This window comes from Cynocephalus volans, chromosome 8 (assembly GCF_027409185.1).
Source record: "Cynocephalus volans isolate mCynVol1 chromosome 8, mCynVol1.pri, whole genome shotgun sequence".
NCBI classification, from domain to species: Eukaryota; Metazoa; Chordata; class Mammalia; order Dermoptera; family Cynocephalidae; genus Cynocephalus; species Cynocephalus volans.
In genome coordinates this window covers 28,674,281-28,700,717 of record NC_084467.1, presented here as the reverse complement: position 1 = coordinate 28,700,717, position 26,437 = coordinate 28,674,281, and the positions used below count along the sequence as shown (strand labels likewise).

The following is a 26,437-nucleotide window of genomic DNA, read 5'->3' as shown; positions in this document are numbered from 1 at the left end:
CTCCAGTACCAGGGGACTATTTGGCTAATCATATCCCCCATCAAGCTTTAAACTCCTTACAGAGAGAGACACTGGTTTCCTCATTTTTGAATTGAGCTTGCCTTTTCCTTCACAATACTGCTGGCGCAGTGCTTTTGCATGTGTGTCGAATGAAGAATGAATGGAGACCCTGTGAAGTACGATGGCACAACAATCTATTATTCTAACCATAACCTACCAGGGATGCAATTAATCCTTACAGTTTGTTTCGCTGGTAGGAAAAAAGAAGAGAGAGAGACCGTACTTTAGAAATAGAAGCCACTGTTGTCTTTATAAAACACAAAATTGTGCTGATGCTGTTGCTTGCTTCAGAAGGAACTGTACATTACAGCTGCTGGGATAATTTCACAATGGACTAGACAAGGTACAGCTCAAAGCAGGACACAAACACAAGTCTCAAAGGGAAACAAATGCAAACAAGTACACAGCTTGGGGCTCCAGGGACATTTCCCCATCCATGCTGGACTTGAAAGGGATAAAAAGTTCAGAAACTAAAGTGAAACCCAGAGTAGTCACACATGCCCACCACATGGCTAAGTGCAACATCACACACCAATCAGGTTGGACTGTGTGCACAGGAAAGTCATTTCATTCTTCCTTATTGCTACTACACAAGGGGACTCAGTGCATTCGACACATTGTATTCACTTGCACAATTCTTGGAGAGTTTCCTATTTTCCTTTTCAAAGAAAAAAATATGCCTTCCCCACCTCATTCTGTTTTGTTTTGAGCCCATTCCTTCCACTCCCTTGGGCCCCCTAACAGCAGCCAGAGGTTCTAAGTCAGTAGGAGCAGAGTAAGGGGAGAGCACCAACCCAGCCTCTCTCCCTGCCCAGGGAGAAGGCAAGTCCTAGTAAATGTGGGGAAAGAGAAAATCGGAGAATCCCTCCTTCCCAATCTGCTTAGAAGGCCAAATAGCAAAGAGTGCCTTGCATATCCCTGCCATGATCAGACTTGAAGAAGGAAGGCATCTCAGCTATGATCCTGGATTGGCCTAAGCCTAGTAAATAAATAAAAATAACTTCCCCCAACGTGCTTTCCAAAACTGCCTTTTGGCTAGTTTGAGATGACTTTTCTATCCTGAAGGGGAAGGAACTTCCATTCTTCTTTGTTCCACATGATGCCAGGTCTAAAAACATTGTCCCACCAGCCTTGCAGATATCTCATTGGGCAGCTAAGAAGTCAATGTTCCCTTTGCTTCCCATCTTGAGTGCTGACCTCATTCACAGAATTCTGGACAGAACAAGAGAACTCTCCAAATACACTTCTGCTTAGCCAAAGAGGAGGCCACAGAGAAGCTATCCAGCAGGTAGGAATAGGAGCTTTTTAGGGAGGTTTCACACTTCTTCTTTAGCCTTATTCTAAGCCTGAATTCTCAGCAACGATAGCCCTAGGCTTGCTTATCCCTAGAGGCCAGCAGTAGCACCTCCATCAACCACCAATGAATCAGGCTGGACTGGATAAATAATCAAAGAGCAGTGCTCTCCTTTCCCATCTTTTACACAAAATCTCTCCATTCCCTTCTCATCACTCCCTTCTTCCCCTATGTTCATTCCCTAGCTCTCTAATCCTGGATACCCAAATAGCTCAACCGTAGGACAACCTCAGAAAAGGGATGCCCCAGGTAGAGAAAAAGAACCAGATCTAGAAAAAGCATGGAAAGAAACTAGCTCCAAGGAGTGGACAGGTGTGGAAACTGCCAGAAGCCCTCCTGATTACATGCTAATTGGGCAGGCCTGCTGCTCTGCTATAGTGTAAGCTTGAGGCAGTCCATCCCAGAGTGGACACCACTAGAGCTGGGGAACAGGTTCTTGGTCTTCTGCAGTCATGGAGCTAAGCCTGACCTTGCCAGCTAACAGTGAGATCATTGCAGCCATGCAGACAATTCATCGTCACATAGGCAGACAGGCAGTCAGGCCAACAAGCAAGCAGAGTGAATAGAAAAAAGGAAAAGGAAGCCAGGGAAAGAGAGATGAGGAAAAGGCAAAACAGTGGAATGAAGGGAACAAGACCTGTCTAAGAGAATGAGGCTGGGGTCCCCCAAATACTTCCTTGGAATTTGGATAAGCAGCACCATTCAAACCAAATCGACCCAAGCCAAAGCTTGCTGCCAACACCACTTCTCAATCTGAATGCACCCCTTTTAAACAAGAATAATCCTCAAGGTCAGAGGGTATTTTTCATCTAAAAAAAAAAAAAAAAAAAAAAAAAATTAGATCAAGAAGTCATTTTCTTGTCATTGTCCAGGCTACTTCTCTTGCTTTTATTTCTTAAATGGCATATGCAATGCCAAAGGGCTAAAAATGTGTTTCAAGCCCCAGCTCAAAACCCAAGTGGAGAAAGTGAGGCAAAGAGAGAAAAGGAGAGAACACAAACTTGTTTGGTGTAGTGGCTGCCACCTGCTCCTTATGAACATTTGCAAATGCTGGTGAATGACTGGACCCTCCAGGAATAGTGCCCTGATCCCAGCCCCCAAAATGTACCCAAGGAGAGAACATGTAGAGCCCATTGCTCCAGGAAAGCTCCCCTCCCCAAAGGTTGACAAAACATGAAGTAGACTGTACATGAAGGTGATGGATAGGGCAGATGGAGTGTTGGCATCACTCTCTTTAGGCACTTGTGTAAGGAATGTAGGCTCTCCAGTGAGTGGCCTCCTCCCAGAGCCCTCCATTCTGTTCTTCAGCTGGGCTTATGCCCATAGGGCACCCCAAGCTGAGGCCAGCAGGAAAAAAAATAGAGGAGGAGTTACTCAACAGTCTTGATGCTTTCTCCATAATGAATGTTTGTGCTACGTTTAGTGAAGTTGCTGAACAATGTAGCCAACCAGAACAGAACCTGGTATCAATTGTTTTGCATAGCAAATCTGGGTCTGTACAAGGGCTGCTGGGGAGAAGAAAGGGTAACTCACTCCACAGGCCAGGATTTAGACCCTCCTTTCTCCAGCTGGCCTCCAAGCCTGCGCTAGGTCTAAAGTATCATGGCTTCATCACCAGATTGGGACAAACCCAAGCCCAGGCTCCTCAAAAGGAGAAATTTCCACACTGAGGTTGCAACTCCCCATCCCAAGCAGTGGAGCAGGAATGAAAAAACAACAGTCAAGGAAAAAGGGGGCCTTGCCTCAAGGCCAGCAGGGACCAAGCTAGAAGGCCCTTCTTCTCCAGTCCTGCAAGACAGCCAAACCCCGTATCTCAAGGAAAAAAAAAAGAAACAGCCCATGCCACCCACTCACATGCCCTAGTGGGAAACCAGAAAGAATTCATTTGTGTAAACAGAAGCAATAGGGAGCAGCAAAATTCCTCAGCCTGTCCACAGGACACACTGGAATCGTGATGAGTCAAAGGGTTAGAGGAGTCCAGAGGAAGGGAAGGTGCACTTGTAAGAAGAAGTGCAGGATAGTGCAAAGGAGGGAGGCTATAGCAAGAAAAAGGTATTATCTGCACAGAGGAAGGATAGAGCCTGAGCCCCACCTTGGGGAGATAACCACCCCCTTACCTAGCCAGGCCAGAGAAGAAGTCAGGTACACAGTTCCTTCTGATGGCTCAATGTTTCCGGGATGTAAACTCATCAGGCATGGGAGAGAGTTCCAGATTTTGGCAATAGACTCAAGTTATGCTATAAAAATAACATTTAGTTTTCTCTCTTTTTTTCTTATTTTAGATCTAAGGATCTTTTGTTATAAGACACCCCAGTTAAAAAATATTGAAACATAAGAGACTTGACCATCAGGGGGAAAAAAGCAGCCAAGAGTGAGAAATGCTATGAAAGTAACTCCAGACCCAGGCAGGGTGGGAGGTGGGGGGACAGGGAGAAAAGGAGGCATAAGTAGAAAGGCCAGGGGCCAGTCATCTCAGCAGCTCCAAGACTTGTCATATCTGAAAGTGCAAATGTCAATGGATTTTAACCATTCTGAGGTTGTGGTCTTTTTAAAAGCTCAATGAATGTGGAAGTCAATTCCTTTAAATGCAAAATAGCTGGCATTCTGGCTGGAGGCTTGTTGGGTCTGAGTATTTCTTCCCCACCTACCTCCTCTCCCACCCCACCCCGTCCCCCAAAGAAAGGTACAAAAGGTTGCAGTTCTGCAGCATTACCGTTACAGGGAAGGCACTGGTTACCCACCAGCAGGCGGAAGGAAGACAGGGTCGTGTCACTTCAGAACTAAGTGCCATAGTGCCTTAAGTATTACTAGGGGCTGGATGTCTGTCAGGGAGGAAGCGTAAGGTGGGATAGAAAATATGGAGAGAGAGGAATAAGGGCAAGAGGGGTGGCAGCTGGGGGAGGAGCAACCAAAACCATTAGCATTAAAAATCTTCCTACAAACTGGATTCTGATCCTATTAAAACATCTAGTATCCTAAAATATTGATCTGGGTCTGGTTTCATTTTTCTTCTTAAACAAATCTAAACCTTTTCTGATTAAGGCTCCTAAAAAATCCTTCCCTCCTCCCACCCACTTTCTCAAGCCCCTCATTTTCTCATCTAAAGTATCAAACCCAAACCTACCAGCTTTTGTCCACAGGGCTGCAAAGCCAACCTTACCAAGCTGTCAAGCATGAGTCTTTAGCAATGTGGGTCACATGAGACACCTGTGTGTATGGTGGGCACCAGTGCTGCCCCTCTTGGTCCAATGAGGTCAGGGCCAGATATGACAGGATGGGGTGAGGGGTAGGGGACATGAGGTTGATATCAGAGATTTCTGGCTGGTGGTCTGTCTTGCTGGCCCTGTTCCCCACCCTTATAACCCCTCTGTAGAAGGAAACAAGGCCTCCTGCACTTCTCCCTACCCCACCTCCCTCCTCCTTGCTTCCTCTGGATTTGGGCGACACAGCTCCCGGGGCTTGGAAAGCTTTCTTCTATCCAGTGAGGTAACAGCGTTCTGCCTTCAAGCGAAGTACATGGTGCGCAGAGTATCCTGGTGAACCTGCACGGCTTTGGCCAGGGCCTGGGGATCCCGCCCATTGCTCTGCCCAGATATGTGGCTCCCCTCTCCACTGAAAAGGAAAAAATGAAAGATGTCCTTCCTGGTGAATTCAGTTGCTGCCAGTTCCCTCATCCATCCCTGGGGTGCCAATTCCCATACTAATTTAAGAGAAAACCCCAACCCAGGTTTGGGCAGATGGGCCCAAGAATACCAAATAGAAAAGCACTTACTTCCTTCTACCCAATGAGAGTTGAGAAGGTATGGTACAACAGGCTAAGGTAAAAAGGGAGCCAGCCTGATCCCAGGCCTCACCTGTCATGCTCCTTGTCCACCAGGTGGTATCGTGCCCGGAAAGCCACCAGGCGGGCATAGTAGGCAGGTGCTGGGATAGAGACGGAGCGTGTGCATCGTACATAAGTGTGGCACAGCTGGTATGTCAAAATCTGAAGCTCATCCGCTGTGAAACGGTTGTCATCCCAAAGGACATAGTAATGGGATGGTCGGCTGGTGCCCTGGGAAGATAGGAAAGTGAGGGGCCCCAGGTTGGGTAGAATGGGTGGCTGGTGATAAGGAACAGGATCACTATTAAGTATAAATGGCTGGGTTGGATGACCCACCCACGAACAGGCAGATACAAAGCCACCAATGTCATAAAGCACTTTTTTTTTTTTAAAGATGACTGGTAAGGGGATCTTAACCCTTGACTTGGTGCTCTCAGCACCACGCTCTCCCAAGTGAGCCAACCGGCCATCCCTACATAGGGATCCGAACCCATGGCCTAGGCACCACCAGCACCACACTCACCCAAGTGAGCCATGGGTTGGCCCGAAAGCAACATTTTTAAGGGCAACCTGCAAGTGCACTCAGGACTTATTAAGAGAGCAATCCTGATTTGAACAGCACTCAGTGATGACTGCTATGTTCTAGAGGCAGTAGAAATAAACAACTAATCTTTGACCCATTAGAAACCCCAGGACACAGCCCAGCTACCTGGATGCCTGCGTGGCTGCACAGATAGAAGTCAAACTCAAATGGGTGGGTGATGTTGGTGTCCACAGTGGTCCCAGCTGGGATGTTACCACTCTTCCCAATCTGTATAGAGACAAACACAACCAAGATCCCGAAACCTGTATGGCCCTAATTAGGGCCCAGCCTCAATTCTACTCTGACTCCACCAGAATCCCAGGAGCTAAGCAGAAGTTGCTGTCCCCGCAGGGTACAATGTCTTAAAATAATAGTCTTTTAAAGTCACACAGATCTGTATTCAAGTCCTTGTTTTGCCATTTATTAGCTGTATGATCTTAGCAAGTCATTTAACCTTTCCGAGGTTAAACTGGAGATAATAATAGTACCTACCTCACAGGGTTGCTGTGAGGAAGACGCCTTGTACAGTGTCTGGCACATAGGAGAAGTTCAATAAATGGCAGTTCCCTTTTCCCTTCTCTGGGAGCTGGTCTATATATGGGGTCTAGGCCAGGGAGCTAGGAGGAGGGAGAGGAGGGAGAGGAAGTATAAGGGAAAGAGGGGAGGAGAGGGACACTAAAGGAAGGAGGTGGTAAAGGAAGGACCATAAGAGGTAGGGGAAAGGAAAGGGCCAGGGAGGATGGATAGGACAAGGACTAAACCCCAGACTTTATCTCAAGGGATTCTTCCCTATCAAGACAAGGGAGACAGGGTAAGGGTATGGGTGGCCTCCTCAATCTCTCACTCACTCGCTCATTCTTGTCAGCACAAAAAAGGCGGGTATGATGGCGTTTCTGCACCACAATATAAGTGATCCCAGGCTGATAGTCCTTTTCCAGTTTGATGCAGGCATCACGAATGGCCAGAAGTTCATAGTGGAGGATCTAGGCACAGGGTGAGGAAGGAGACAAAGAGAGACACAGCTCCTCTTGAGTTCACATGCCTTTCTCTATTAAGGTGTTGCTACTTGCAATATGGCTTTGGCTTAGCCTCTCTTTATTTTTTCAGCCTCCCTTTAGAAGCTGATGCCCAACAAGTAGAGAATGTTGAGCATCAGCTTCCAAAACTAGCCTAATACTCAGTTTACCTGCTATGTTCCTAGTAAAACCTTGGCTGGGAGGTTTGGCATCAGAAGAGAGCACTCACCTGGTTCCTATGCATAAAGAGACCCAACATCAAGACACAGAACCAAAGTTCACAGAATAATCACTAAGATCAAATGCCCAAAGTTAGGTTGATTTCAGGATCAAGAGAGTTCCCCTGTGAGCTGAAAGAGCAGACAGGGTTTAGACCACAAGAGAAGTACAGACATATAGTTCCAGAAAGGGTGCAGAAAGAGTAGATTAATTCAGTCCTACAAAGAAGCAGCATTATAAGAAAATGGACTAGCTAAGGAAAATGCCACTGGCAATAGTGGCCTGTGGCCATGGCTGTCACATACAGAGTTGAAAGAGTATAATAGAAAAGAATAGGTTTTGGAACCAATGAGAACTAGGTTTAAGTCCAAGCTTTATCTAGTTGTATTACCTTGAGCAAGTTATTTAACCCCTCTAAGTCTCATTTTCTCCACATCTATTAATTTTATTCATAAGACTTGTCTCTCAAAGGTGTTATGAAGACTAAGATAATTAAGTAAAAGCACAGAAAACCTAGCAGGGCTTAATAACTACTGATTGTTTTGATAAGAACTTTGAATTAAAACCCACGGCTATGTGAAGCACTAGACATTTTTGTACAGAAGTGATATAAATTTGTGTGGTATTTTAGCAAACACCGGATGACTTAGAGGAAATTGAGCATAATGGTTAAGAACATGGACTTTGGAATCAAACCAATGTGTCTGAACCCCAGTTCCATCCCCTTGTTAGCCTGGGTAACACTGGGTAAAGAATCATTTAACATTTCCAAGCCTGTTTTCTCATCTATCAAGTGGAAATAATAAAATTATTTCATAGGGCTATTGTAAGCATTAAATAAAACATGTATATAAAGTGTTTAGCACAGTTCACGGCACATAAGTGCCCAATAAATGGTAGTTATAATGCTATTACCAGTTCAGTATAGAAGTCTAAAGAACAAATATGAAGTCTTGGCAGTGAGAATGAATAGGAACATTACAAAGGAAGGTCATAACAGTGGTTCTCAAAGTGTGGTCTCCAGACCAGCAGTACCACCTAGGAACTTGAAGCAGAAACTTCTTAAGGGTAGAGCCCTGCAAACCGTTTTAACAAGACCTCCAGGTGATCTTGATATATACTAAAGTTTGAGAATTAATGATCTAAACAATCAATCTTCAACATGAACTAACAAATAGGCACTGAGTACCTTTTGTTACAAGAAGGCCTATAGATGTTTGTACACTCCACCACTCAGTTGTGATTTCTGCCCCCAAACCTACCCCATTTAGGAAAGTTCCCTAAGAAATAGCACACCACCCAGTGCCAACAGCTTACAAAAGGTTACAGCACCTACCCTTCTGGCCTCATGTGAAGGTTTTCTCCACCTACTGTAGACCCTACCTGGGGGAGCTGGCCTTCAGGGACCCCATCTCGGTAGAAGATGATGCGGGTAGGCTTGAAGCGGGTGGACTTATAGAACTGGATAAGCAGCTCACGCACCATGTAGGACAAGTCTTCAATGATCTCCTGCCGTGGTCGCTGTACCCGCACGGTAGCACAGTATCGGCTGGGGTGGGCATCCATACTGCCTACAACCTGACAAAGAAAAAGGATTATCCCCCAGAACCCTTCACCCTCCTTCATTGTCAGGGTGTGGGTTTGTGAAAAGGCTTCTTAGGAGCAAACTGTGCAAGCAAATGAGTAGGGCTTGGATTCAGTGAGCCCTGGTTTCAATCTCTGTTGTATCACGCATTCAGAAGTCATCTGATCTTTTTCCCCCTCTGAGATGGAGATAAGAATACCTGCTTGCAGTGCTGTCGTGGTACATATAAAATACCTTGCACAGGGCCTAGCCCACAGTAGGTACTTGATAAATTTGATTTCCCTACCCATGATAGAGAGGAGCATGTGAAGATACGGCACCACTAGATTAAACAGTTACCTCATCCAGCCAAGTTTATCCTTTTTTCCATTCAAGTGCTAATCTACCCAGGAACCATGAACATGATTAACAGTGTTCTTGTGATTGATGGGAGTAATGCCGTTTTCAGAACAGACAGTGGCCAGAACCTAGGAGGGATGGCCACAAGAAAAATAGGGATAAGCTTATTAGAGGGTTTCTCTGCACTTACTAAGACCAGTCTGCCTGGAGAAATGTGAGGGTTGAGAAAACAGAAGTGGGAAGACCTGACCCCTAGCAATTTGGAAGGCCCTAAGAGACAGGGAGCAGAAAAGACAGGAGAGGATTGGACAGACATATAATCTTCTAGACAGATAAGGGATGGGGTGGCAAAGAGGAAAGGACAGTCCCAGCAAATAAATAATTCCCTTTAAAAGGATTTCAGAGGAGAGATAGAGACATAGTCACTCCACTACATTGCAAAAGCAGGCACAAAGAGAGAGAGAGAGAGAAATTAAAGCAAGAGTGATGGAGCCACAGCCAACACTCTCACTACTCTCCCTGAAAAAAAAGACACCATACAGTTAACTTTATGAAGATACAAAGGGAGTCGGTAATGGGGATGGTGAGCTAAAAGGAGAAGACCTTATAAAGGGTCAAGAGCTAGAGCCAAGGGAAGGAAGTATGTAGTCTTGGATACTCAGAGATAAGAAGAAAAACTTGTGAGGAAGCTGGAAAGTATTACTCACTGCTGTGATAGAAGGTTTTTTCCCATCCCCTGCTGGGGGGTGTGTAACATCTGCTCCCAGGAATATCACTGGCTGCTGAAAGACGGCAGAGCTGAGCAAGTAAGAGAAAACAAAATGGTGAGGAGTTGGGTCGTCACTACCTGGCACCATCCAGCACCCATGCTGATCTTCTCCCCCTTGTGTCTGATTCACTCTGCCTGGCCAGGATCCTGTCTCTTCATAAATCCCCAGCATGGTACCTTGACAAGGGCAAGTGGATAACAGAGTTCATACCGCTGGTGTGGGACTAGAATGTTGTTAATGCCACCAAGTTTGACATTGATCTTGAGGCAGAGGTTGGACAGAGTCTGAGGCGAGGTCTTGACCACGTTCTTCACCTGCACACACTGTGTAGCCATTCCCAAGAGCGTATCTCCAACACGTTTCACCTCAGCTATGGGCAGAGAGAAAACTGATCAGTGCTCAACAAATAATTACAGTTGCGTACTAGATGTCAGGCAGTATATGAGGCGCTAGGGAACACAATGTTGACCAGAAATACATAAGGACCCTACTATTATAGTGTTTACTACCTAGTGACTAATTTTAAAAATCATGAAAATTACAACATTTGATAAATGATATAATAAAAAACTTCATGGAGCTATGAGAGCATATAATAGGGGGTAATAACCTAGTCAGGAAAGGATTCTTAAGTAATGATTGAACTAAAATCTGAAGGCAGTAAAGGACTTAGAGGAGAGGTGGAGTTTGGGAGAGAGCATTCTAGGCAGAGGAAACAGCATACAAAAATGTACTCTGCCAAGAGATAGCAAGATATGTTTGAGAAATTAAAAGGCCATAGTAGCTAAAAAGAAGAGCAAGGGGACCATGTTTTGAGAGAAAGAATGTGGTCATTAGACTGATCTACAGAGAGATGAGGGTAGTTCAGATTAAGAAGGCAGTTAAGTTGTCAAAATGGATAAATAAAAATGGATTCAAGAGATATTTAAAGGACTCAGTTACGGGCTAGACGTGTAAGGGAAAAGAATATTTATACATAACATTGAAGTTTCTAGCTTTTGTAATAGGAATAGATAGATCATAAATTCTTTTTGAGACATTATGAGTCTGAAGTGCTTTTTGGCCATCCCAGTGAGGCTATCAACTAGACAAATGGGTATTATGACTGGAAGCTCAAAACTATAGTCTGAAATGGAGATGCAAATTTGTGAGGTACAGGTAGTAATTGAAGGCATAATGCTGATAAGATTACCAAGGAAGATAACAGAGTGAAAAGAGAAGAGAGGGAAAAAAGAGAGAGAGAAGAAGGCTTATATCTGAATCTTTAGGAACTCCCAGTATCAGCAGAATAGGAAGAAATCTGAAAAGGAGAAAAATCCAGAGATCTAGAAGGAAGACTAAGACAGTGTTCTTATCATGAATGCCAAGGGAAGAAAGACAGTGTTTCAAGAAGGAGCAAGTGATCAACAAAGTCAATGTGGCTAAGAGATCCGGTAAAATGAGGACAAGAAATGTCCTTTGGATTTAGTGACACTGAGGCAAAAAATTAGTGTTATAGAGGCAAAAACCTGTTTTGGTGATATAAAGTACCAAGGAGGAGACATAGAATCAATAAAGGGTTTGGTATGTTTTCAATTGGAGAGACTTGGGCATGTTTAAAAAACTAATTTCCACTTCTAAGAGAGATGAAATAGTTAGTGGCAAACCAGTTCTCCAGACATTCAAAAAAGCCTGAAAAAATCCAGAAATCATCTTTTTTAAGGCAGCAGATAGGTGCTAAGACAATAAGAGCTAGAAGGGCTACAGCTGCAGAGAGAGAGAAAATCTCATAGAGGGGAGCTATCTTCTGCAGCTGCTTTTACCCTGGGTATATTTGCTGATTCTAGGTGTGGGCAGCAGGCTGCGATTCCAGGCTCTGAACCTGCAGAGGGACCACTGCCAACAGACAGAAAAGCAAGTGAGTTTTTGCTCTGTTTAAAGACAGATTAGTTTTATATGTGAAAGGTAAAAAAAAAATCATTTAAAGGAAAACATAAAATCATATCTTCGTGACCTTGGCAGTTCTTGAGCAGGACACAGAAGTACTGGTCAAAATACTGATAAATTGGACTAATTAAAATTCAACATTCTGTTCAACAAAAGACACCATTAAGAAAGTAAAAAGTCAAGGGTTTGGATCCCCACACTGGACAGCCACCAAAAAAGAAAAAAGTAAAAAGGCAAGTAAGTAACAGAGCAGAGAAGATATGTGTAACAGACATACATATTCAACAAAGGAATTATAAAAAACACCTACAAATCAATAAGGAAAAGGCAGTTAAGTCAATAAAAAGAACGGGAAAAGACTTCAGCAGGCAATATACAAAAGAGGCTAGTGAAATAGCCAATAGACTTACTCAATTTTATCAGTCATCAAAGAAATCAAATTAAAAGCACAACACAATAGTATCACTAAAAACCCACAAGAATGGTTAAAATGAAAAAGACAACACCAAGTTTAGTAAAGGTGTGAAATATCTAGAACCCTCATACACTGCTGGTGGAAGTGTAAACTGACATACTTGAAATCCATTCCTAGAAATACACCCAACAGAAATGGGTACATGTGTTCAAAGGACATGTACAACAATATTCACTAAGATATTATTTGTAATAGTCAAAAACGGGAAACAATCCAAATATGTGCATTAACAGTAAAATGGATAAATACAGGTAAATTGTATTATAAGCAAATGATAGAAAAACTATAACAAACTACAACTAGACACAACATAGATAAATCCCACAAACTTAAATGTTGAGTAATAGAAGCCATCCTTGTGCAGGGGCCATGCTAATCTTCTCTGTATCGTTCCAATTTTAGTATATGTGCTGCCGAAGCGAGCACGAGTAATAGAAGCCAGACACAAAAAAGTACACACTATATGATTCCATTTACATACTATCCAAAAATAGGCAAAACTAACCTATGGTGTTAGAAGCCAGAATAGTGGTTACCATTGGTGAGGGGTTGTAGTGACTGGTAGCCTTGGGTTGTGGTAATGTTCAGGTAATGATACCTGAACTGGGTATGGGTTACACTGCTGTGACACTTTGTGAAAATTCATTGAGCTGAACACGGAAGATTTCTTTATTTATATTATAATTCAATAAAAAGTTTACACTAAAAAAAACTAATTTAGTGGAGAGGAAGGAGTTAAATGTATTAAACAGGATTGGTATGGTACCAGATCAGAACTGGGCAAATGTGAGACTGTCCATCTACTTCTCAGGATAACTACAATGCCAATGGGACCTTGCTTTGACCACCACAGGGGGAATTGCATTTCACCCAGCCTCCAAGGAGGGAAGGTGAGGAGTCTTCAGAAGAATCTGACAACTTCTCTTATCTGACGGCTTAATTCCTAGGCAGATGGCCCCATTGTCCAGGCGGTATAACCAAGAAACTACATGTAAATAGAAGAAGCCCAAGGTCCTAATAAAGGCATGAAGCTGGAGAGAAGCATAACATTACTGAGCTTAGGAAATGGAAAATTCTAAAGGCTGCCAGCACCTACCATGCGATACTATACTTCCAAGGCAAGCCAAAACATTGAATTTACCCTTAAATAGAGGAAACCAGAAACATGGATACTTACTCAAGGCAGTTCTCCTAAAAAGCATCCTTATCTTCCACCCAAGGGCCATCAATTTAAGGCCCAAAAGAGACATAAATTGGAGATCAACCAACTTCCCTCCATAGGTAATTACTGAGTATCATCAGTGGAAGGCTCTATCTTAAGTGTGCATGTGCTGAAAGTAATATCAAGCTAGGTAGTAATTGATCAGTGGCATGATAAACTAGAAGAATCCAGAAAGAAACAATTTTACCCTCCAGGTGGAATGACAAGAATAGGGAATAAACAGCATTTAAACTGGGTCTTGATAGATGGAGACAATTTTGAAGGCAAGGTGGACAAGAAGAGTATTCGATATTCTGGGCAAAGGCAAATGATGTGAGCAAAACCAGAGACTGGAAAGCACAGACAAGGAATGAGCACTTAGGAGTATCTACAATGTGTCTGGCACTGTGCTAGATGTTGCTTTTTATATAATTAATGAACGAGGCTCAGAAAGGTTAATTTGCCTAAGCTAGTTGACTGGTATAGTTAGGACTATACCAGTATAGAATCCAGTCCTGTCTAATTCCAGAACCAATGATCTTTCCAGTATGTCTGGCAAGTGAACAGTACAAAATAGAACTAAAAAGGTTAAACTATGATCAGGGCCCTGAAAATCCTTCATATAGTAATGAATGGAGATCAGTGAAGGTTTTTCGGTAGTATGGTCAAAAAAATGTTTTATCCAGTAACGTATTCAAGAAAGATTTGAGAAGATTAGAACTAAGTTGAGAAGTATGGGTGAAGAACAGGGAATATATCTTGTAAAAAAGCAGGGAATATAAAGATTGAAGAAGAAAAACATTGGAGGTGAAGCAAAGAGGAGACAGACTGCATCCAAAGTCTGAATGAAGGAACCTAAAAGTAATCACGATGCCAAAAATGGAAGGGAGAAGTAAACAGAAAGGTTTACAAAGAAGACTACAAGCTACTGAAGAGATAGTCTAAAACACTCTGTAAGGGCAGAGACTACATCTGTTTTATTCACCAGTATATCCAGGCTCTAGCATGTTTCACACAAAATGGGTGATCAATAAACTTTTGCAGAAGAAAAGGGACAGCAGTTGGCCAGTTAGCTCAGATGGTTAGAACATGGTGTAGAGAACACCAGCATCAAGGATTTGGATACCCAAACCAGCCAGCCACAAAACAAACAAACAAACAAACAAAAAACCTGGATAGAAGAAAAGGGAGAGAGGTCAAAGGGACAGACAGGAGCTGCACAGAGTTCAAGAGGTGAATTAAGATTTAATAATATTAAAAAAGAAAAGATTTTAATAATATAATGACAATAGGTCATGACTGAAGCAACTGAAATGGATGAGAATTTCAAAAGAATATAAAAAAGGAAAGAGAGGACAAAAGACAGAAACCTGAATACCAGGCATTCCTGGTAATGACAAAAATAAGTAAGGAGAGATAGGAGAAAATATCTAGAAGTCAAGGGAAGAGGAGAACTGAGAAAGGTCACTGGTGACCCTTTGCAGAGGTGGTAAAGAGAAAGCAAGATACGTGAAAGAGGCTGAGGAGTAAGTAACTGGGGAAGAAGTAGGTGTAGAGAATACAGAGAACTCATTCAAAAGGTTTAATGAAGAAAAAGAAGAAAATAGGAAGGCAAAAGCCAAAGGAGATGTCAAGACTGTGCTATTAGGCTCTAGGATGGGGAATGTGAAGATGACTGAGGGTTGAAAGGTATCAAGTCCCAAAGGCAGAAGAATGAGATGGGAATGAGAGCAAAGAGGAGTTGAGCAGAGTAAGAGGGACACCTGTTCCTTCGAAGGAGAGGTGGAGAGAAAAAATGGAGTAAGAGAAAAGTGCTGAGTCAATTTATTTAATAGAATAGTCATTCTTATTCTTAAAAAGAGGAGAGAAAACCTCTCAAAAAGTCCAAATCATTACCAGGCAATGAAACACTAACAGAACCACCACACATTCTGCTTGGGTGTGCTGCACGATGTCCTGACAAACAACACACTCATAAGGATATTAATCTGGACTGACCCAATCTCTATCTGACCCAGCTTAGTCTGGAATAAAGATCAGCACACAGAAGACCCCAGTAAATGTTAGTGGGAGGGAGTGGGAGTAGGTAACTAGGATCTGGAACGGCTCACACAGACTGATACTTCTCTTATAAGAGGAGGACAGACATTAACAGCTCTGGCCAAAGCCAAGAATCTACATTGAGTCCTCCCTAGGGCCCCCAGGGAGCAACTCTGAGGAGAGTCCTATCACCATCATCACTGTCCCAAGAGAACTGTACCATACACTGGTGTCTTTCCTGGCAGGATGACAATAATGAGCTGCAGCCCTGAGTAGGTGTTCTTGAGATGCCGGAACATGGGCTCCACGCTGTCTGCTCCCTGTGCATATTTGCAGAAACAAGGTTGACCCTGGATAGGCATCCCTGCATCCTTGGAAATCTTCCGCAGCTGGTCTGTGAAGTTCCTGTAGCACAAGCATGGTCATGACAAGAGGGAGTTAAGTCCCACTTTAATACCTCTGACCGAATGCCTTTACCTTAGGTGCTCAGCACTATGAGAGGTATTGAGAGACTAACATCAACCAGACATGATCACAGTTAGTGTAAAAAATACATTTATAGTTGAGTAAAACAAGACAGAGCTTGCTAAGTGCTCAATGTTATAAGCAGAGAGCTAAGGGAGCCCAGAGAAGGGACATGTGGGAATTCTCAGGGTTCCACCTCGACCCATCCAAGCAGCTGATTCCTGTGCTCCATTATATGCCCGAAGAAACAGGCAGATGCCCAAGATACAGCCTTTTTGCTCTAAATAAATGAGGTTCAAATAGTAATAAGGAGCACAGGAGATGCTCAGTAAAAATGAACTCCCTCCTCCCTTACTAGTTCTTTGAGGCCTAAGAGCCAATCATTAAACAAGCTTCTTTCCTTTAACTTTAGGGCTTTACCCTAAGAAAGGAAGACAAAGTTGAAAGACAGGGTACACATGCAATAGAGGAAAAAAAAAAATCAAGCTACATAAATATACTGACAGACTGAAATGAGCAACAGGAAAATTAATTCATGAAAATCTGGCATTTAAAGGAAAAGCAATAATGTACAAATAGAAAATGGCAGCAATTGTTTAGGAGATGCTAACACATAATATATAAATATGAAAGTGACAAAATAAGTACTTTTTTCACATATTTAGTAAAAACACACAAGAAAGGTAAATACAGTATGATACTGTTATGCAAAATTTAAAATCATTTATATACATATAGATATATAAAATACATAAATTGAATAGAAAGGATACAATAATTCATGACATTGGCTGTACCAGAAGGGAGGAATGAGACTAGGATGGAGGAATCAAATTTATATGTAACATTTTATTTACTTTTGAAAATAGGATAAAGTAAATATGACAAAATTCTGGATGACGGATACATGGGTGTTTGCTGTATTATTCTCTACATTTTTTTAAATTTTTGAAATAAACGTTAGAATAAAAAAATAAAACCTAACCACTGTTTCACATAAATAAAAGGTATGGCTCTGATGGACTACTAACCCTGCATATTCCATTTTTCTGCCTTGTATACAACTGCAGGATTGCTACTAAAAAAGCCAGTATGTTACCAGATTTCATTAAGAGTGAGTCTCAACTTTAAAGACCAATCTTCTCTCTACTACCAAATCACACTTGGGATACCGTGTCCAGTGGTGAAGATCACAAAGTATTGAGTGATATCTAGGATGGGAAAGGTCTAGAAATTCTGTCCTAAAAGTGATCCATCTGAAGTAATGGGGTCTCTTTAGCAACAAGAAAAATTCTGAGTGTTGAACCTAAAACTTCCTCATCCATCTCCACCTACCAATTTCTCCAACTCCACAGCAACCTTCAGGCCTTCCCACTATTTCTCAGTGGAAAGGATGCCCTTTCTCTGTGCTCTGGATCCCATCCCCTCATACACACATAGGGATTTTGCTCCCTTTACTTTCCAGTTTCTTTGGGTTCTGTTTTCAGCCTCTGCTTACTATGCACATTCTCTCTGACCATCTCATCAACTGCCATGTCTGAAGAGTCAGACATCTGTATCTTTGGCCCAGAATCACACATCTAACTGGGTACCACTAACCCAGATGCACAAAAGCCACATTCTTATCCTCTACATCTAGAGGACACGGGGAGAAGGTGATGCCCGATGAATTGATCCTTTCCAAGTATGAGATTCTAGGTTAATCAGATCCTGTACCCCAAAATGGCCAAAACAATGGATTGTTTCCCAAAAGAATTGGACAGGGTAAGGACATAAGAGTAAGAGAGAAGCACACAGAGAATAGAGCTACCAATGAGGTGACTATGACACAAAGGCAAAGAGATGGGAGTCTTTCCCATATTGCTAAAGGCCAGTCCTCCAATGCCAGGCCAACACCAGCAGCAGCCTGGCCTAAAGGAGGATAAAATCCAAAGAACCCAAGAAAGAGGACAAGAAGAGTCCATTTAAGAAAAGCTACAATTGTAGTGGTGGTGGTTGTGCATATGTGAAGAGAGAGGGGAGAAAAGCAAGGGCAGGGTCCAGAGTTCCCAGATCCATCAGGAGCTCCTACAACTAGTTCTTATGAAGATTCTAAGGCCCGCCAGGGCAGACATCTCCATTATCCTCACCACAACCCCAAATGGTCAGCTCCACTGCCTCTTCCTCATCCCCAGGGTGCAATGGTCCCACTCCAGATCCAGAGAGAATGAGAAGCCACCACTTTGGAAGATGGCAGGAACTACCAAATTGTACACTTTAAGTGGGTGAATTTTGTGGCATTTTAAACACATCTCAATAAAATTGTTTGAAAGAAAGAAAAAAACTGCAGATGAAGAGTCAGTTACTTCTTCACTTACTCATTCACTCACTCGAGCCATTACTTCCTTAATGCATTTCTTTAAACCATTTGGCCATATCTCATTTCTGCCATCTACTCCCAGCTCCTCAGCCACAGTGCTGCAGAGGCCGTTACAACTTGTGTTCACCTAATTCAGACCACTTGGACCTGACTAAACAAATTCTCTGCATAGGAGAGGACAACTCAGAGGACCTGCTAAACAAGCTGCTCTTTTTTGTTTCCAATTAGGAACACAAGTTTTAAAGCTCAGATCTGATTTTGATCCCAACTCTGACACTTTCTTGATGATGTGCAAACTTTGGACAAGTTATTTAACTTCCCTGAGGCTCAGTCTCCTGAAAATGGAAATATCACCACCTACTTACTGTGAAGATGAAATTAAATGACATAAATTAGGTGCTTAAGTAAAATGTTGGCATATGCATAGTAATCACTACTACTTATTACCAATGATAATAATTATAACAATCAAACAATCCAGGCCTCCCTTAGTGGATGCATGCCCTAAAATCATCATCTCTGACATAGATATGGTTGGTCCCTTATCAAAGTCTCCTGACCACAGATGGATAGAAAAGGAAGAGGTAGAAATTTGAGCAGGAAAGTACAAGGCAGGCATAGTCAAGACAGAAAGAGCAGATTACCAATCAATCTTGGTTCTTGGGGGATGAAAAGAGGCAAGTAGCTCTAGGGTCCTTCCCACCCTTCCATCCCCACACCGAACCCTCCTTACTTGAGCACCTCTTCTCGACACTGTTTTTGGGGTGCGAAGCAGGCGATGGCCCAGACTTTGATCTCAATCCCATTGTAGAACTGTTTCCCCCGCATGTCCCAGACTCCCTGATTGGGTGTGGCAATAGCCCGGTTCTGGGGAAAGGCAGAGGGGGTGCCCAGGTGAGCTTCAGTAGAGCCAAGTGGGTAGGGGAGCACCCCTATATGGGAGCACCCAACCACCCCCATATGCCCCAGAGATGTTGTCTGGCCCTGACCCTGCTCACCCGGCCGCCGTACTGCAAGATAGGCGCCGGCAGCACTCGCCCCGTCACCTCCGTCATGTCATCCTTCACTTTGATCCCAAATTCTTGGATGTAGGGATCTAGGTTGTAGCTGGCATTCTTCATCTGCAGGGCAAAAGAAGGGGATCTAAGGAGAACTGCAGCTTGGCAATACTGCTCATCCTCTGGGTCCTGAGGAGACAGCACTGAAGAGAAGTTGGGGTTGGCATGGAATGGCCCGTAAAAGGGCAGAAAAGTGGAAGATGAGGGAAGAGGGAATAAATAACACAGGAAAATAATGTAGGTAGGGAAAAGAGACAGGAAGCAAAGTAACTACAGGGTCAAGAAGCAAGAGTAGTCCTATGGAGTCCCAGGTAATAAATCTGGACTTGGGTTCTCCTGAGGGAGGGTCCTACTGGGGCAATTAAAGCTCTATGCTACCAAGGGCCGCAATGACTGAGCAAACAAGCATGCATTTCTCTGTAGCCCTACTGACCAGGCGACTGATCTCCTCCTGCCTGTCTGGGGCAGACCTAGCTGTAGCCTTTATCATGGTCGAGGTCTGGTTGTCGGTCAACTTCTTAATGCAGCGCTGCCCAGCCACAATGTTACACACCTAAGGAAACAAGAAGGACAGGTAGCTCTGGCTTGAGTACAATCCACCCTGTACCCAGAGCCCCACAGTTAAGTGACCTTGGCTGTCAACCATGGGGAAAGGAACTGCAAAATCCCTTGGGCATACATATACTCTCCTCTTGAGTTTTACTTGATAGGTAAGTTAGAAAATATTCATGTGTAATACAAAAGTCAATACAGCTACTATGTAATAAAAAGCTTGGAATCCAGGGCCAGATGTGGGCTCAGGTCTCACAAGTTAAATGAGAACAGTAACAATTTCATAGGGTTGTCTGGTGATTAAATGAAATAAAGCACTTAAACGACTGAGCACAGTTCTGGGACACAATAAACACTCAACAGATTATAGAATAGATTATTATTTACCAAAAGAACAAGTATAGAGCTCCTCTTAATACTGAAAAACTTAACATATACAAATTAGATTCCTAAGGCAGCTCTCCTATGGTGGCAGGCAGTCAGATGCTCCATTCTGCAACTCACCAGGAGGACTAGGGATGGCTCTAAACTCTTTATCACTGGCCTACATACAGATATCCACTGAATCCCTGGACTATAGAAATCACTGTCTCTGTTAGCTGACAGTGTCCTGCTAATGTGAGGAACATTATGCCACTTGGTTCATCTGTTCTGGGCCCAACAGAACACAATTGAGATCAGAAAAGGCTATCTAGTGACATATGACTTCCACTCCCCAATATATTATATTCAGGATGCCATGAACAGGAAGGCTTATAGCATAACAGAGAGAGCCAGTAGGTTTTAGAAAATTTGTTTGAAGTCCAGCTTTGCCATTTCTAGGTGATGTTATCTTGGACAGGTCTCTTAACCACTCTGAGACTCTGCTTCTTTTGTCTCAGACATAGGAAAAAATACTAGCTATCTCATAAGGCTATAGTGAAGATTCAGATGAGATGAAATATATAACTTGCTCCCATAGGGCCAACATCCTTTAAGTACTGATTCTCATCCTAAATTCCCACAGTTCATGCTAAACAACAGAAAGGAAGACCAAGCCAAAGTCATCTGCCTTTAAGCTCCATATTCCAAAGAGGACACAAAATAGTCAATTCACTTAACAATAATCCAGAATTGTTGAAATATGTGAGGTTGCTCTTTTAAAGGTACCTTACCTATAGATGGTGACAGCTACAGAATTAACAATGGCAAAAGACTAAAGCAGGGGTGTGGTGAAATTGGAACACTTGTGCATTACTGGTGGGAATGTAAATAAAATGATACAGTCACTGTGGAAAATGGTATGGCAATTCCTCAAAGAATTAAACATATGAGCCAGCAATTCTACTTCTGGGTATGTACTAAAAAGAAGTGAAAGCAAGGATTTGAACAGATATTTGTACATCTTTGTTCATGGCAACATCATTCACAATAGCCAAAAGGTGGAAGCAACTCAAGAGTCCCCCAACAGATGAATGCATAAACAAAATGTCATATATACATACAACAGAGTATTATTCAACCTTAAAAAGGAAAGAAATTCTAACACGCTACAACATGGAGGAACCCTGAAGACTTTATGCTAAGTGAAATAAGCCAGTCAAAAAAAGGACCAATATTATATGATTCCACTTATATGAGGTACTAAAGTGGTCAAATTCATAGAGACAGAAAGTAGTGGTGGTTGCCAGGGCTAAGAGAAGAGAGAAGAGGGAAACGGGGAGCTGTTATTTAAAGGGTACGGATTTTCAGTTTGGAATAATGAAAAAGTTCTGGAAATGAATGGTGAATGTACTTAATGCATAAGTGTACAGAACTGTACACTTAAAAATGGTTAAATGGTAAATTTTATGTTATGCATATTCTACCACAATTTGAAAAATAAAAGACTAAAGCAGGAATGAACTGTGATTTGAACATGAAAAAATGATTTTGCTGATACTCTCATTAGCCAGGATAACTAAGAAAGACACAGACCTGGACAGGAAGCACTGGCTATTTCTCATTTCTAGCTGAGAGACTCAAATAATCCATATTGTTCTTCTACTTAAAGCCTTCCAATGGTTATCTGTTATAACCAGAATAAAATCCCACCAGGCCAGAAATTGCAACCCTCATTCATTGCTGATGGGATTGTAAAATGACACAGCCACTTTGGGAAACAGTCTGGCAGCTCCTCCAGAGGTTAAATATAGATGTTATGTGTGATTTCACTCTTAAGTATAAACCCAAGAGAAATAAAAATATATGTTCACACAAAAATGTATGTGTACATGAATATTCACAGCAGCATTATTCATAATAGTCATGAAGTGAAAATAACACAAATGTTCAACTGATGAACAGATAAACAAAATGTGATGTATCTGTAAAATAGAACAGCATGGGTGAACCTTGAAAACATGCTAAGTGAAAGAAGCAGTCATAGATTCCATTTATATGATATGTCCAAAATAGGGAAGTCCACAGTCAGAAAGTAGATTAGTGGTTACTAGGGGCTGTTGGGCACAGAAAAAATTGTGTGATTGCTAATGAGTAACGGACTTTCTTTTGCAGGTAATGAAAATGTTTTGGAATTATTTAGTGATGATGGTTGCACAATTCTGTGAATATACTAAAAACCATTGAATTGTACATTTTAAGAGTAGGAATTCTATATGTGAATTATATCTCAATAAAACTATTTGAAATTTTAAAAATCCCAACTGGCCACAATAGCCTATATGATTTGACCCCACACCTCTCTCCAGCCTCATCTCCTACTAGTTCCCCCTTATACAATATATTCCAGCCACTATAACCTTCTATCCTTCAATAAGATCCAAACTCCTTCCTGCTTTGTAGCCTTTGTACTTGCTATTCCTCCTGCCTGAAAAGCTCTTCCCTCTGGTTGTTACAAGGTTCCTTCTATGTCACAGTTAGGGACTTGGCTCAAATGTCTCCTAAAAGAGACCTTTCCCTGACAACACTAACTAAAGTAGCTCTCTACCCTCTTCCACCCTTATTTCTATCCTCTCAATCTGTTTTATTATTCTTATAGTACTTAACACCATCTGAAACTATCTTATGTGCTTATCAATTTATTGTCTATTTCTTCCTTCTAGATTTAAGCTCCATGAGAGCAGGAACATTGTCTGTCTTGTTAATCTCTATATTCCCAGCACCTAAGAGTATACAACACATTGTAGGAGCTCAATAAACATTTTCTAAATAAATAAACAACAATAAAAATCAAGATCTAAGTCATTACATAAATTATTCACCTTGGAAACTATTGTTTAAACAAAAATAATGTTAATTTGCTAACAAATCTCAGCTTGTACTATCTACTTAGCTGAGATCATCCCTAAAGACCTCTGTTTACACCTTACAGACTGACTATTAACCAAGTCAGAGTTCTTAGTTTGAGGGATCTCCTCTCCTTTCAGCCTAATTCTCTCAGTTTAGTTCTGAAATCCTAGAAGCCAAGGTTGGAGCTTTGGTCTGAGCTACTGACTCCTGCTGCTGCAACAAAGTAACAGGGTAGTCTAAGCTAGTACTTCTTCAACTTTAATGTACACATGAATCCCCTTTGGATCTTGTTAAAAGAGATTCTGACTCAGTAGGTAGGGGTAGGGCCTGATTTTCTGCATTTTAAACAAGCTCCCAGATGATGCCTATCCTGTTGATGAAATGACCACACTTTTTGAGCAGCATTGGACTAGACGATGAAGTACTAAGCAGTAGTTTCTTGTTAGATATTTTGACCAGTGTATACCAAATCAAATACAACCCAATGCCTCCACATTTGTATTCAATAACTTACATAGTGTTAATATTCTTTCTTTAACTGCAGGATTTCAAAAGTCTACTGAAGTATAAAAGTATGACAAAACTTGGGGCTAAAACTTTTTAAAAAGGAATATATTAGTCATTAGGGAAATAGGATTTACAGTATCAGTAACATTCATGCCCATTTTCTGTAGAATAAGGTACACTAGTATCTCCAGGTTACTCAGGATCCTCAGCTCCAGACAGCAGGGAAAGAGAAATTAAGAAAACATGAATGTGGGTATCTGAAATCTCTGTCCTGAACAAACTAATTACTTATTAAACAGTAAATACAGCTTGTGCTTCTGTCTGGCATCCCTAAAAGAATGAGAGAGTAGAATAGGGATAAGAAAAGAACTTGGCAGGTAAGAATGAGGCCTATATTCCACAGAACTACCTCATACCTTCTCAAAATGTCAATTTTCCAAACTTCAAAATGAGGATGAGAGACTACGAACAGAAGAACAGACTTCTGATGATGATCAATGTACAGGTACAATGTCTGTTCCCCAGCCCAGCCATTCATTACTTGGTGGCCTCACCTCTAGGGGCAGATAGGTATGCTTTTGTTCCTGGCCAACTTGCAGGCAGGGCAGGTGGGGATACTTGAGCTGAAGGTTATATTTCTGCTTGAAATACTGTGCCACTGTGCACTCCACAGTCTGTCCACTCTCCAGCTGCAAGGGAAATCTGTTTGGAGGAAGAGAAAGACGTGTCATAACCCAACATTCAATTCCACCTCTCTAGACCCTTTGCTTCAAGCTATCCAACCTCTTTTAGAATTGCCAATCATGGAAAAGTGGACAATCCAGGGCTCTAAGGGAGAAACCAAAGATTTGAGAGGCAAGTTCCACAAACGTCAGGACCATATCTGACTTATCTGTATTTCTAACATTGGGCATAAAACCTGATACAGAGTAAGCACTCATAGTCAGTGCAGTCTGAGATCAAGAAGGGGCACGGAATCAGTGACAGCTTCCCCAAGGTTAAGCCCAGGAGTCTAGTCTTCTTTTTTCAGGAGGAAGAGTAAATTGAGAGAGTCTAGCATTTACAGAACCATAACAGGAATCAGGGGCACACGCCTGCTCTATAGTAAAGGCCGAAGGAAGAAAGAAGGTAAAAATAGCAGTGTGAATATCAATAGATCCAGGAAGGTTGGGGGAGGGATGCTAACTTCCCACAGCTTATCTTTGAAAACAGGGCCATTCCAAGGCTCATTCTCAGGGCCAGTGGGGGGAGTGGGGAACAGACAGTGTGTTTGAAATCTCAGCCCTCTTCCACCAGTGGAGTAGGGCTCAGCAGCCCTGCAACTTACGTCTGATGGTTAGCAGGGCGGCGAGTAACATTACACACACGGTATTTCCTCTTCATTTGTCCACAGTGGGTCACTTCCACCTTCAAGCCTGGGTTGGAATAGGTTGCTTATCAGAGCTAGAAGAGGTTGCTCATGTGCCCACGCTTGGCCTCTCCCCTGAACATATATATCCCAAGGGGATGTCCTCTTAGAGCTAAAGAGAAAGTAGCCCTGTTTCTCTTCCCCGCCTGGCTGGGTCCTCACCCTTGATCTCCTTAGTGAAGCGAACACGCTGAGAGTCTGTGAGGGGCTTGGGCTGCTCATCTATGTTCCTGATGTCCAGCACCTCACACATGAATTCAATCACTGGCTGCGCCTTGTAGAAGGCAGTGGCTGAGACTGTGGAGACAGGATAGGAATAGCTCAGCTCAGGTTGTCTTCCAAAATAAATGGAGGCGCTGTCATTTATACCCTCTTCCTTATAGGGTATTGGGATAGGGGGCAGGGGGTGCCAGGGCTGTAGGAATTAGACTAGGAGTGTGATTGCAGAGCTGGGAGGGATGAGGCTGGGAGTGCGGTCACTGGACTTGGGGTGCCCCTGGCTCCATAGCTCTCCCCACTCACCATCAATGTTGAGCATCATCTTCCACATGGCAGGGCGCACAGACTGGTGAAAGCCGAACCAGACCTCGCGCCCACCCCCCAGCGGGTGGTAGTAGCCCTCAGGCGGTGAGAAGAAGGAGCGGCCCACAGGGGTGTACCTGGCAGGGACAGGCAGAGAACTGGTCCCTCGGGCACAGGCCCCCACCCTGTGAGGCATCCTGGGCATGGAGGAGCCCTGGCCTGGAAGGCAGGACACCAGGGCTTTAATGCCAGCTCTGATCCTTTACTAGTTGTATGACTGACCTTGTGCAAGTTTCTACCTTTTCTCTGCCCTACAGGGACAGATGGGGTAAGGCCCAAATATAACTGAGAAGAACAGGGCCAGGGCTTTAAAACATCTAAATGTATATGCATACTTGCCTGGTACATGGTAGGGCTTCAAATAATTTTTTTAATGGCATACTGTGGGACCTTAATATGTGCTCATTCCCCTCCTCCCCGCATAGCAGTTCTGCTAACACTAGTAGCCCAGATGCTAACTACACCCAATACCTCATGGATGCCAGATGCCTCATGGCCACATCCAGGGCTTGCACAGACTCCAGGGGAACAGGGATCTGGCCACTGACCAGGGCCTCATGCAGCATGCGCCAGCTCACAATGGCTAGCCATTTGATGGAGACCTTAAAGATTCGATCCTTCCCTTCCCCAGGGATTGTCACCTCAAAGTCGACCTTCAGGAGAGTGAGAGAAAGGGGTGAGGATGGCCATTGCTTTCCCACAGACCAAAATGCCCTAACCTGCCCCAACTACCCCCAATTCCACGGATTTGCCAAGAATCTGCTCCGTAAGTTGATAGGGGATCACAATGAAGACCCCAGAGTAAATCGACCCCCTCAGTTTCTAGCCACCTTGACCAGTGCTTC

The 26,437-nt window shown here is 42.9% G+C and overlaps 1 protein-coding gene, 1 long non-coding RNA gene and 1 other non-coding gene across 4 annotated transcripts in view; all 3 read right to left on the bottom strand.

Annotated features, from left to right (window-relative positions):
• Positions 1-283: 283 nt before the first annotated feature.
• On the bottom strand, positions 284-4,052 carry LOC134383688 (uncharacterized). Its single transcript, XR_010024202.1, has 2 exons — positions 3,532-4,052; positions 284-2,223 (listed from the first exon to the last, which is right to left on the bottom strand). It is a non-coding gene; the product is annotated as an uncharacterized LOC134383688 (long non-coding RNA).
• A 40-nt stretch (positions 4,053-4,092) lies between these two features.
• Positions 4,093-26,437, bottom strand: part of LOC134385181 (protein argonaute-1) — a 30,380-nt gene continuing 8,035 nt past the window's right edge. Inside the window, exons 4-19 of one of the 2 annotated variants that reach the window (XM_063107098.1) lie at positions 26,064-26,245; positions 25,533-25,669; positions 25,173-25,307; positions 24,930-25,017; positions 24,157-24,304; positions 19,707-19,826; positions 19,205-19,336; positions 18,949-19,082; positions 15,612-15,796; positions 9,960-10,119; positions 9,687-9,777; positions 8,439-8,633; positions 6,669-6,803; positions 5,947-6,048; positions 5,269-5,468; positions 4,093-5,026 (exon numbers count right to left, since the gene is read on the bottom strand). In XM_063107098.1, the coding sequence (XP_062963168.1) occupies positions 4,918-5,026; positions 5,269-5,468; positions 5,947-6,048; positions 6,669-6,803; positions 8,439-8,633; positions 9,687-9,777; positions 9,960-10,119; positions 15,612-15,796; positions 18,949-19,082; positions 19,205-19,336; positions 19,707-19,826; positions 24,157-24,304; positions 24,930-25,017; positions 25,173-25,307; positions 25,533-25,669; positions 26,064-26,245 (2,253 nt within the window). In that variant the 3' untranslated portion in view covers positions 4,093-4,917. The remainder of the gene's footprint in view (positions 5,027-5,268; positions 5,469-5,946; positions 6,049-6,668; positions 6,804-8,438; positions 8,634-9,686; positions 9,778-9,959; positions 10,120-15,611; positions 15,797-18,948; positions 19,083-19,204; positions 19,337-19,706; positions 19,827-24,156; positions 24,305-24,929; positions 25,018-25,172; positions 25,308-25,532; positions 25,670-26,063; positions 26,246-26,437) is intronic. The other variant, XM_063107099.1, reaches the window with a different exon arrangement.
• Positions 12,474-12,576, bottom strand: LOC134385315 (U6 spliceosomal RNA). Its single transcript, XR_010024307.1, has one exon. It is a non-coding gene; the product is annotated as a U6 spliceosomal RNA (small nuclear RNA).